The sequence below is a fragment of the Cetorhinus maximus genome, chromosome 4 (genome assembly GCF_964194155.1).
Source record: "Cetorhinus maximus chromosome 4, sCetMax3.hap1.1, whole genome shotgun sequence".
In the NCBI taxonomy this organism is placed as follows: Eukaryota; Metazoa; Chordata; class Chondrichthyes; order Lamniformes; family Cetorhinidae; genus Cetorhinus; species Cetorhinus maximus.
In genome coordinates, this window is record NC_135882.1 from 163,950,642 (window position 1) to 163,963,891 (window position 13,250).

Genomic DNA, 13,250 nt, shown 5'->3' on the forward strand with positions numbered 1-13,250 from the left:
AGAAAATATACCATTTAAAAACACGGCAAAAATCAAACCTTCAAGTGTTGTAAAACCATACTGAGTTTAAAAGTGTGGACTGCTTTCTCAAGCACAAATATTTATTAGCACAAACAGAAAACCACAGGTAAAGATGTGAACTAAACTGGATGGTGTTTGGTCAAATTGCATTTTTCCTTGGCAAGGTCAAGTCCAGCTCAGTACACCATTTATATACATTCTGTCACCAGTCCAGTTTCAGACCTCAAGGATAATAAATTTCAATTTCACTGATCATACTTTCCATTTTACAGGTAGGTGAGGTAAAAATAAGTGGTTGCACCATTTTGCTCACTTTCAGCCTGTGGCAACCCATAGCATAGTGGCAGATGCAATAACAGTCATTAAAGCCAACTTGGAAGAAGATGGCCTACAGTATCTCTTAAAAACATGACTTTCTTGGAGCAAGGGCAAAGAAGAAAGAGCAATGAAGGATATAAAAATGAAAACTAAGTTATTAAGCTTAATTGAAATGCTTCTCCTTGTGGGGAAAAAAAGTCCTGTGGTTTCTAAATGCAAGCTACATATTAATGCAAACTTTTGCTTCAGACTTACCTGAAAGCAGTCTTGATCTTGACCTTTGATCAACAAACGTAACTGCTGTGTAACAGAGGAAGAATTGTTTCTAAGAATAAGCTTCTGTTGACTGAAAGACAAAAACAAAATCAATGAGAAAACGTACAAACTAGCTAAAAATAACTTTGTAAACTAGAAATAAGGCAAGAGGGAAAAAGCATATCATTGATGGTTTTCAGGACTATTTCTGTTCTAAGTGAATATGAGTTAATGGGTCATCGGGTCGAAGCATAGGTTCACTGCCTTACTAGGTTATATACATTCAGTGCGCATGAATACAGTGACAGTAAACTACAATTTGTGAACGCAAATATACAATTATCTATGTAAAAATTGAAAGAAAAAGTCAAAGAGGAAGACAAATTTTTGACAACCAGGGTGTTGACTTTTCTTTCAGGTGTTGCTAGAGCTCTGGAGGATATATTGACAATTGTTTCAGCCAATACATTAGGGCTGACATGGGGTGGGACCGACAGTGAACAGTGGATTTTAGGGCAAACAGCAAAGCAAAAGTTGATTTACTCAGAAAAATAGTTAAACAAAGTCTGCTTATAGGCTCTACTATGAAACTGCAGCAAATAGGATGTGATTGAAACTACAACAACTTCACCCATAAGATGTAGGCCATTTGGCCCATTGAGTCTGCACCGCCATTCAATGAGATCACGGCTGATCTGATAATCCTCAATTCCACTTTCCTGTCTTTTCCCCATACTGATTAAAAATCTGTCTATCTCAGCCTTGAATATACTTAATGACCCAGCCTCTACGGTAAAGAATTCCAAATTGACTACCCTCAGAGAAGAAATTCCTCATCATCTCAGTCTTAAATGGGCGCCCCTACTCTGAGACTGTGCCCTCTGGTCCTAGACTCTCCCACAAGGGGAAACAGCCTCTCAGCATCTAGCCTGTCAAACCCGCTAAGAATCTTATGTTTCAATAAGGTTGCCTCTCATTCTTCTAAATTCCAATGGGTACAGGCCCAACTGACTCAATCTCTCCTCATAATAAAAACCCTCCATGCCCAGGATCAACCTAGTGAACCTTCTCTGGACTGCCTTCAATGCCAGTACATCTTTCCTTAGATAAGAGGACGAAAACTGTTCACAGAATTCTAGGTATGCTCTAACTAGTACCTTGTATAGTTTTAGCAAGACTTCCCTATTTTTATACTCCATTCGCATTGAAATAAAGGCCAATATTCCATTTGCCTTCCCCATTACCTGCTGAACTTGTATGCTAGCTTTTTGGGATTCATGCACGAGAACCCCCAAATCCCTCTGTGCTGGTGCTTTCTCCATTTAAATAATATTCAGCTCCTCTATTCTTCCTGTCAAAGTGCATAACCTCACATTTTCCCACATTATATTCCATCTGCCAAGTTTGTGCCCACTCACTTAACCTGTTTATATTCCTCTGTAGACTCTTTGTATCATCCTCACCACTTGCCTTCCCACCTACTTTTGTGTCATCCACAAACTTGGTGATAGTATATTCACTTCCCTCATCCAAGTCACCAATGTACATTGTAAATAATTGTGGCCCCAGCACTGATCCCTGCGGTATTCCACTAGTTACAGGTTGCCATCTTGAAAATGTCTCCCTGTATCCCAACTCTGTCTTCTATTAGTTAGACAATCCTCTATCCATGCTAATATACTACCCCCAACACCATGGGCTCATATCTTATTAAGTAGCCTTGTGTGGGGTGCCGTTTGGAAATCTAAATATATTAAATCTACTGGTTCCCCTTCATCTATCCCGCTTGTTACCTCCTGAAAGAATTCTAATAAATTTGTCAGGCATAAAATTTTCCCTTCATGAAGCCATGCACACTCTGCTTAATTATATTATGCATTTCTAAATGCTCTATTACATCCTTTATAATAGACTCTAACATTTTCCCAATGACAGATGTTAAGCTAACTAGCCGAAAGTTACTTCTTTTTTGTCTCCCTCCCTTTTTGAATAAGGGCGTCACATTGGCAGTTTTCCAATCCTCTGGGACTTTTCCAGAATGCAAGAATTCTTGGAAGATTACTACCTGTGCATCCACTATCTCTGCAGCTACTTCCTGTAATATCCTAGGATGCAACCAATCAGGTCCAGGGTACTTATCGGCCTTTAGCCCCATTAATTTCCCTAGTACTTTTTCTCTAGTGATAGTTATTGTATTTATTTCCTCCCCCCCCCACCCCACCCCACATTTTGCCCAATTAAAAACCGTAGAATACAGTAAGTGGAAGATAGTTGGGTACAAATTATATATGTTAGATTAAGCTCAGTCATGTACAGCACTGATTGATGGCATAAGTAACAAATCATCACTGTTCCAGTCAGGAATAGTGATGCCACTGTATGCCAACAATTTTAAAATTTTATTTAAAGATAGATTTGTTCACTGGATGCAGGCACAGCAAGCATTTCTTGCCCACCCCTAATTTCACAGGTGCTGGTGGTCATGAGCCACTTTCTTGAACTGCTGAGGTCTGTGTGTAATAGATACATCCACATTGCTGTCAGGTAATGCACTTGGGAAGGGCTAACGAGGCAAGGGGTTACACTATGAAAGATAGGACCCTAGAAAATATTGAAGATGAGAGGGACCTTGGTGTGCACATCCACAGATCCCTGAAGGTAGCAGGACAGGTAGATAAGGTGGTTAAGAACGCATATGGGATACTTGCCTTTATTAGCTGAGGCATAGAATACAAGATCAGGGAGGTTATGCTGGAACTGTATAAAACGCTTGTTAGGTCACAACTAGAGTACTGCATGCAGTTCTGGGTACCACATTATAGGAAGGATGTGATTGCACTGGTGAGGGTGCAGCAGAGATTTATTAGAATGCTGCCTGGGCTGATTGGATAGGCTGGGATTGTTTTCCTTGGAGCAGTGATGGTTGAGAGGGGACTTGATAGAGGTGTATAAGATTATGAGGGACATAGACAGGGTGGATAGGAAGGCACTTTTACCATTAGTAGAGGGGTCAATAACCAGGGAGCATATATTCAAGGTAAGAGGTGGAAGGCTAAGAGGGGAGTTGAGGAGAAATGTTTTCACCCAGAGGGTGGTGCAAGTCTGGAACTCTCTGCCTGAAAGGGTGGTTGAGTCAGGAACTCTCGTAACATTTAAGAAGTATTTAGATATTCACTTGCGTTTCCATAGCCTCCAGGACTATGGAGCAAGCGCTGAAAAATGGGATCAGTGTAGTCAGTTGTTGATCGGTGTGGACATGATGGGCCGAATGGCCTACTTCTGTGCTGTAAACGTCAGAGTCAATAAGTCTATGAAGTTACGATTTCAATATTAGATTGGCATCAAAGAACAATTTGAAGGTGATGGCTATCAACTAGTTTGTACAACTAGCTCTGGTGAGGAATATTTCCCATTAAGGTTACTAACTGCTGGATATTAGTCAGCATTTGAAAATAAAACATGCTAGAACCCCTCATTTTATTGAGTGTGCTTGAAATTATGTTCTTTTGATGTCCTTTGGAAAGCACAGACCAGCAGATGAACTAGCCTGAGATTCTATGCACATATTGAGCTCTAATCATCTCTAAAGCAAACCACAGAATACTATCTTGTGATAAAAATGGGACAACTTGACATTTAGGATTATTGCACTGTTTAAGAACACATATCTACCCTTGGCACGCATTTCCAGACACATGGGTTTACCATAAAAATGCTGAGTTATTGATGCAATCCAGTAGGGTCAGATTTATATTGACAAAAGCAGCAATTAAGACTCTGACCTCTCTGCAAAATTGTATTACCAAGCCAGCTTTGGAACAAAAATTCTTCTGTAAATAGAATTGTATATTCCCCAAAAATAATTTCACAAATACCAAGAGCTGATTCCTCACAGTTAACAATTCCTCCCCCAGAAAAATGCTGCACATACTTTCGCCCTGTACAACACACTTGCATCCAAACAAAAAACACAAGATCTAGGCCAACAGAAATAATGGAGAAGTTTAGGAAATTTTACAACTACAAATCATAGCAAAACTAAGAACTATCAGCTGAAATTTAAACATCAAGTTTGCAACACCTCACAACTTCCATCGATTCCCAACTCCAAGCAGTGCTATACAACCTGTGGTGGGAAAACACAACTGCATCTTTGATTCTACGGCCAAACCCTATTATCTTTGATAGCAATCCAAGGCGATACACTGAAAGTAGGCCTCCCCATCTCCAGATCAACAAACCTCACAGCAAAATCCTACACACCGAGGGATAGATGGGTAACAGTGCAGGATTTCAGTGGCAGCCTTCGTCTCATAAGACAACAGTTTTGTCAACTCTTGAGTATTCCCTGTTGTGGCTCAGGAGCTCCACTCTGGCACGGCAGTCCCTGCCGCCTTTGCTACAGAGGAAGACAGCGGGCAGAGAAGGTGCACAATTCGCTTGCCTGTTTTCTTTGGGCTTTCTTCTTGGCCAGCTGAGTTTTTCGTTTCTGTTCACCTCTTTCAAAACCCTTCCAAGCAGTCAGCCTCCAGAGGTCACTGCCATCTGCGACTATCTCCCAGATATCAAAGTTCGCCATCTTTATATCTTGCTTGCGGAGATATGGATGCCCAGGAGACCGTGATACAGTGGCTAGTTCACCGTACATAAGGTCTTTGGGTATACAGCACCAAGCCAGCACAGATGTCACTGGCTTAGCAATGAGTGAACGCTGATAGAATTAGCACACTCCAGGACCTGAGTTGGTGACCCTGCCCTGTCGAGAATACATCTGAGGTAGCAAAGGTAGAAATTGTTCAGCCTTTTCTCCTGCCTGGCACGTTATCCAGGTCTCACCATTGTAGAGGAGTGTGAAGACACAGGTTTGGTAAAATTGCACTCTGGTATTCTCAGTCAGGTTGCTGCTGCTCCTTAATTCTCTTATTCAGCTTGGACATAACAGCTGCTTTTGCAATGTGAGTTGACTTCAGCATCAAGTGGCAGATTGCTGGTGATTGTGGAGTCTAGATGTGCGAAGCTAACAAAAACCACCTCAGGGTCACTTTGTCAATGGACCATGCCATTTGTCTTCCTGATGCTGATGGTCAAACCAAACTCTTTATAGGTGAGAGAATCTGTCCATTTGTAACCAGGGTTGTGTTCTGGCACCAACGCTCTTCGCATATTCTTCTCTTTACTGTTGTCATCTGCTTTCAGGTCATCTACAGAGGGCATCTACTTACATACCAGAACTGACTGAAAGCTGTTCAGCTTTGCTCGCCTGAGATTCAAGGTGTATCAAGTTGCTCTGCGCTGACAATGCTGCACTAACTTTCCACACAGAATAACACCTGCAATGGCATTCCCCAAAAACCAGCAACCCAATTCATCACTATTCCTCTGCTTTCCTGCTACAATCCCAAACTTCAATGCCAATAGACAAGGCTTTGGTCATCCTGCACCTCTCTCTCCGCATTCTCTTAAAAGCCCATCAAGGCACCCATTGCTACCTCTCCCCAACTTGGGGCTTTCCACTTGACCCCTGCCAGAATTATTATAACCTCTCTCCACATCTCTCTCTAGAATGTCCCTTTACTCTCAAACAAGATTAGTGTCGTCCACTTTTGTGGATTACTGCTTTGACATTGTGGCTTTGATAGAAACTTGATTCATGGATGGCGATACCTTGTTCCTTAGTGTAGTGTTCCTACCTGGTCAGTCTACAACCGTGTTCTTGCAAACTAACACTGTCTCCAAACTCCTTTTTCCTGAATGTGTTGTTGCCTACTATATCCATGTGCGCTTTTCTCGCTACTCCATGTTTGAGTCTTTACAATTGGGTTTCTGCTCCACTACATATCTGAAACAGCCCTAATCAGTCATAAATGACATTTTCTGTAACTGTAATCATCCTGCAATATCCCTCCCCATCGTTTGCAGCAACGTTCAACATCATCCTTCTCCACTGCCCCTCTCTTCACGGTCCAGATCAAGACTGTTGTTGTTTGCCTGCCCTTACTTATCCAGAACAGCTACACCTCATGTTCCAATGCAAGTTTTATCCACGTTAAACAGTTTGCAGTTGAATGCGCTATTGGAAGGAAGCAAACAATCAGTGGTTTTCAAACAAATGCATTTCAACAGTTGCTTTGATGTTTTATGCTACTTATTTTTCTGCAATATTGTGCAATGCCATTTCATTAAAACTCAATTTTACAATTGGAGCATTTAAAATTTTTCAAGTGAAAAATAACCCTCAATTAGCAGGAGCAGATTGTAAAATGAAAGTTTGATGGCTTATTAAAAACAATTAAGTTAAAAACAAAATTCCATCAGTTCCACCTTCATAATGGAATTCAACACCAATACTAATCTTAGAATAATGTTAACTGCCAATGACAATAGTACTTACACTGTCCTTCCAAGAGAAACGCCACCCCATGACATAAATTGCTTGTTGGATAGAATTGGTGGTACATCAACCGAGGAATTTGAAGTTGAGGAGATTGATTGGACTGATTCAGGTCTCCCAAGCAATCCTTTCAAACCAACTTCATACTGGGGACCAAAAGGCTGGACCAGAATAGTCAAATTGCTAGAAAGAAAATGATAAATTCTAAACAGTTCTAAAGGCTTAAAATTACTATTCCCACCATCAATATCTGTGTTTCCCTAGTTTCAATTTGTTCACCCATTTAAAACAATAATTTCTTTAAAAAAACTTTTCAAAAAAGTTTCCTAGACTAAAAAGTATGTCACTTGAACAGAATGACTGAGATACAGAACAACTTTATTTATACAGCATAGTTAACATAATGAAACCTCTCAAGGTGCTTCACAGAAGCATTATAAAACAAAGACACTGAGACACGAGGAGACATTAGGATAGATGACCAAATGCTTGGTCAAAAAGGTAGGTTTTAAGGAGCGTTTTAAAGGAGGAAAGCAAGCTATCGAGATGGAGAGATACAGAGAGGGTATTCCAAAGCTTGGAGCCTAGGCACAAGAGGACAGATTTCAAGATCACAGAAATAGGGAGAGGCAAGGCCATGGAGCATTTTGAAAACAAGGATAAGACGCCTGAAAACAAGTACGAGAATTTTAAAATCACGACATTGGTTGACCAGGAGTCACTGTAGGTCAGCAAGCACGTGGGCGATAAGGGAACAGGATTTAGGATACAGGCAGCAAGCTTTGGATGACATGAAGTTTAAGGAGGTTAGAATGTGGAAGACCAGCCGGGGTGCATTGGAATGGTTGAGTCTAGAGCTAACAAAGCCATGAATGAGGGTTTCAGCAGCAGAGGAGTTGATTAAAAGATCATAAATTAAAAGTAGTAGGCCATTCGGCCCATTGAGCCAGCTCCATTATTCAATAATTAGGGGTGATGGTGGCTTAGTGGTAACGTCACTAAACTGGTGATTTAGAAGCCCCGACTAATGCTCTGAGAATAAGAGTTCAAATCCCACCAGCTGCCATTTAAATTCAATCAATAAAATCTGGAATTGAAAGCTATTCTCAGTAATGGTGACCGTGAAAAGTTCATAGGTTTTTGTAACAATCCCTTTCACTAATGTCGTATGGGGGAGGAAATCTGCCATCCTTACCCAGTCTGGCCTACATGCGAATCCAGACCCACAGCAATGCGGTTGACGCTCATCTGCTCGCTGAAGTGGACTAGCAAGCCACTCAGTTCAAGGGCAATTAGGAATGGGAAACAAATGTTGGCCTCATCAGCAACACCCACACCCCATAAAAGAATTTTTAAAAAAGACCATGGCTGATCTGGTTCTGGCCTTAACTCCACTTACCTGCCAGGCCTCCATAACGCTCGATTCCCTTGTCAACCAAAAATCTGTCTAACTCAGCCTTGAATACATTCAATGATCCAGCCTCCACTGCTTGCTGGAGAAGAGAATTCCAAATGCTAACAACCCTGAGAAGACATTCCTCCTCATCTCTTAAATGGGAAATCCCTTATTTTTAAACTGCACTCCTAATTCTAGATTCTCCCATGAGGGGAGACATCCTCTCAACATCTATCCTGTCAAGCGCCTGCCAGAATCCTGTAGGGTTCAATCAGATCACCTCTCATTCTCCTAAACTCCAATGAGTATTGGCCCGACCTGCTGAACCTTTCCTCGTAAGGCAACGCTCTCATAACAGGAATCAGCCTTCTCTGAACTGCTTCCATTGCAAGTGTATCCCTCCTTAAATAAGGAAACCAAAGCTCCTTAGTATTTCAGGTGCGGTCTCACCAATACCATGTACAGCTGAGCAATACTTCCCTATTTTTATACTCCACCCCCTTGCACTGAAGGCCAACACTCCATTTGCATTCTTAATTTCTTGCTGTACCTGCATTCATTTTGTGATTAATGTACAAGGATACCCAGATCCCCCTGTACCACAGCATTTTGTAGTCTCTATTTAAATAATATTCTGATTTTCTATTCTTTCTGCCAAAGTGGAAGAGTTCACAATTTTCTCACATTATATTCCATCTGCAAACTTCTGCCCACTCACTTAATATATCTATAGCGCTTTGCAGGCTCTTTGTATCCTCCTCAACTTGCTTTCCTATCTACCTTTGTATCATCAGCAAATTTAGCTACAATACAGTTGGTCCCTTCATCCAAGTCAATAATATAGATCATAAATAGTTGAGGCCCCAGTCCTGGTGCATGCACCACTGCACTAGTTACAGTTTGCCAACTTGTTAGCCAATCCTCTATCCATGCTAATATATCACCCACAACACCATGAGCTCTTATCTTCTCCAGCAACCTTTTATGCGGTATCTTATTGAATGCCTTTTAGAAATCCAAATACATAACATCCACTGGTTTCCATTTATCCACCCTGATTGCTACATCAAGAGAACTCTAATAAATTAGTCAAAAGCGATTTCCCTTTCACAGAACCATACTGACTCTGCCTGATTATGGTTTCCTGCTTTCTGTCTCCCTCCTTTCGCAATGACAGATGTTAGACCAACTGGCTTATGGTTTCCTGCTTTCTGTCTCCCTCCTTTCGCAAACAGAGGTGTTACATTTGCAGCTTTCCAATCTGCTGGGACCCTTTGCAACCACTTCCTTTAAGATGCAGGCCATTCAGGTCCAGAGGACTAGTCAGACTTTAGTCCTAGTAGTTTTCCCAGTAATTTTTCCTCAAGTAATCGTGATTGTTTTAAGTTCCTTCCTCTCCCTTTTGCTCCGATTTTCTCCTATTCTTGGGATGCTTTTTGTGTCTTCGACTTTGAAGAACAAAATATTTGCTTGAAGTCTCTGCCATTTGCTCGTTTCCCACTATTAATCCCCCAGTCTCAACCTCTAAGGGAGCAACACTCACTGTCGTTACTCTCTTTTTTAAAAAAAAAATACTTGCAGATGCTTTTACTGTCTGTTTTTAAATTTATTGCTAGTTTTCTCTCAGACTTCAATTTCTCCCTATTAATCTTTTAGTTGTCCTTTACTGGTTTCTAAAATTTTCCCAATCTTCTGGTCTACCACTAATCTTTGCAGCATTGTACATCTTTTCTTTCAATTTGATGCCATCCTTAACTTGCCTAGTTAGGCACAGATGGTGCATCCTTCCCGTAGTCTCTTTCTCTACAGAATGCATCTTTCTTGAGAATTATGAAATATCTCATTAAATGTCTGCCGCTGCTTCTCTACTATCTTACCTTTTCACCTATTTTCCCAATCCATTATAGCCACTCTGTCTTCATACTCTTACACTTTATTTAAGCCTAACTCTCATTTCAGACCCATTTCTCACCTTCAGACTGAATGTGAAATGCTGTCATGTTATGGATCACTCTTCCCTAGAGGATCCTTTACTATGCAGGTCATTTATGAACCCTGTCTCAGCACACATTACCAGGTCTAAAAATCACTTGTTCCCTGGATAGTTCAAGAATGTATTGTTCTAAGAAACTATCCTGAATACATTTTTTTAAAAATTCATTAATGGGATGTGGATGTCACTGGCCAGGACAGCATTTATTGCCCATCTCTAATTGCCCTCGAGAAGGTGACAGTGATCTGCCTTCTTGAACCACTACAGGCCACATGGAGCAGGTACACCCACAATGCTGTCAGGATTTTGACCCAGCAAGTGAAGGAACAATGATATATTTCCAGGTCAAGATGACGTGTGGCTTGGAGAAGGACTTCCAGGTGGTGGTGTTCCCTTCTGCCGACTGCCCTTGTCCTTCTAGATGGTAGTGGTTGTAGGCTGGAAGGTGCTGCTTAAGAAGCCTTGGTGAGTTCCTGCAGCACATCTTTTAGATGGTACACATCGCTGCCACTGTGCATTGGTGATGAAGGGAGTGAATGTTTGTGGATGTGGTGCCAATCAAGTGGGTTACTTTGTCCTGGATGGTGTCAAGCTTCTTGAGTATCATTGAAGCCGCACTCATCCAGGCAAGTGGAGAGTATTCCATTACACTCCTGACTCAGGCCTTGTAGATGATGGACAGGCTTTGGGGAGTCAGGTGGTGAGTTACTCACCATAGGATTCCTAGCCTCTGGCCTGCTCTTGTAGCCATAGTATTTATATGGCTATTCCAGTTCAGTTCCTGGTCAATGGTAACCCCCAGGATGTGGGGGATTCAGTGATGGCAATGCTATTGAATGTCAAAGAGCAATGGTTAGAATCTCTCTGGCTGGAGATGGTCAATGGCCAGCAGTTGTATGGTGTAAATGTTACTTGCCACTTGTCAGCCCAAGCCTGGATATTGTCCAGATCTTGCTGCATTTGGACATGGACTGCTTCAGTATCTGAGAAGTTACGAATGCTGAACATTGTGCAATCATCAGTGAACATCCTTAGTTCTGACCTTATGATGGAAGGTCATTGATGAAGCAGCTGAAGATGGTTGAGCCTAGGGCACGACCCTGGAGGAACTCCTGCAGTCATGTCCTACTGCAGAGACTATTGATGTTCAGCTGATTACTGTATTCAAGACAGATTGATAAATTTTCAGATACTAAAATAATCAAGGTATGTGGAATCGAGTTGAGGTTTAAAGTTAGCCATAATCTTACTGTACAGTGGAGCTGGCTTAAGGGACTGTATGGTCTACTCGCATTTCTTATATCCTTGGCTCTGCTCATAACAGTAAGCTGTAAAATGTAGCAATGTTTCCTTGACAAGAGATCTATTAGAAACTCGTAACAACATTAACATAAGGGACATTGCAAAGTACTTCACAGATGGCAATTAGGCAAAAGGAAGTTGAACCAAGGAATGAGGGGTTAGGAGGGGTGAAGAGTTAGGTTCTGGTCATTTTGAGAAGTGTAGAGGTCCAGCAAAATTTAGCTAGGCAACTCCTGAAAGTGGGACTCAGATGGCTAAAGGCTGCAAGACAGTGAAGGGATGTTAAGGTGAAGACAAGAATTTTCATGAGTTGTGGGACAGAAGTCAATGTGGATCAATGAGGACATGAGTGATGGCTGAGCATGACTTGCTCCAGAATGTGAGTAGTGGAGTTTTGAACAAGTTGGAGTTTACAGAAGATGGGAGGAAGAAAAGCGTCATCTGGAGATAGTTTAGACATACATAAGGGTTCATCAGCGAAGAATTAGAGGTATTGCATAGATGGAAATAATCAGTCTTGGTGACAGAAAGGATATTGGAAGCTCAATGTCAAACAGAATTGTAATGGTCTTGATGAGCCAGAGACAGTTTCTAAGGAAGGGGATCAATGGAGTATATAGTGGGGACTGAAGATCAATTATATTGCAAAGCTAAAAGACTAATGTTAATGTTATACCTTTGTATCTCACTTTGAGCATCCTGTGGAGTAAATGAAACTACAATCTCCAATTCTTCTCCAGGCCGAATCAAAAGATTTTCAGGTTTTGCTAAAAAACAGCATTCTGCAGTCTAAAATAAATTAGGGGAAAATTCAGCATTAAGTATCCATAAAATATACACAAACATTTCCAAGTACAGGCTTTCAGTACTGAAGTATGTAGATAAATTTGATTTTAACACAATTGACATTAAGCAGATATTCTTTTTCACTTGGTCGATCATGGGTACAGAGGTAAATGTTTGTATCCCCAATTAGTAGGCAGAACTCTCTCTATAGATGATCATAAAATGTTAATTTTCATTTTAAAAAAGATGCAATGTTGAACAATTCTATGCAAATTATTCATGACCAATAAATACAACTTACTTGCTTAACAATGAAATTGTAGGACACGAGGAATAGTGGGTTGATGGGAAAACCATCATTCAATCAACCCAGTTTTCACTATACAATAAGTAATTCAAGAGACCAAACGTATAAACATATATTTCAGGATTTTTGTTTCCACTCAAAGTTTGCCTAATGTTTACTGATGAGATTAATATAATTTGGACCAATGATGATCAAATTTCAGAAAAATGATCAGAAAATTTAATGGGGAGCTATATAAGACACACAACATTGATATTAAACCAGGCACTCGTTTACTTGGTTGATATTGAGGATATGGAGGTTTATGTTTGTAGACCTAATTAGCAGCCTGAACGCAAAATGAGAGTGTTGTCACATGCATGATGAACCAAGCTGTCTCCTCCTATGCTATGAAATTACATGATTCTAACAAAGATGGGAGTTGCTTCCAAAGCAGCCAGTTAGGGACTGGGCCGATTGCTGACATCAGTTTAACAGCCCT

At 40.9% G+C, this 13,250-nt stretch overlaps 1 protein-coding gene across 1 annotated transcript in view; it reads right to left on the reverse strand.

Moving 5' to 3' along the window:
• cep192 (centrosomal protein 192) overlaps positions 1 to 13,250 on the reverse strand; it is a 135,680-nt gene that overhangs the window by 49,582 nt on the left and 72,848 nt on the right. The window contains exons 29-31 of the mRNA XM_078541058.1: positions 12,353 to 12,465; positions 6,986 to 7,168; positions 595 to 685 (exon numbers count right to left, since the gene is read on the reverse strand). Coding sequence (XP_078397184.1) covers positions 595 to 685; positions 6,986 to 7,168; positions 12,353 to 12,465 — 387 coding nt within the window. The remainder of the gene's footprint in view (positions 1 to 594; positions 686 to 6,985; positions 7,169 to 12,352; positions 12,466 to 13,250) is intronic.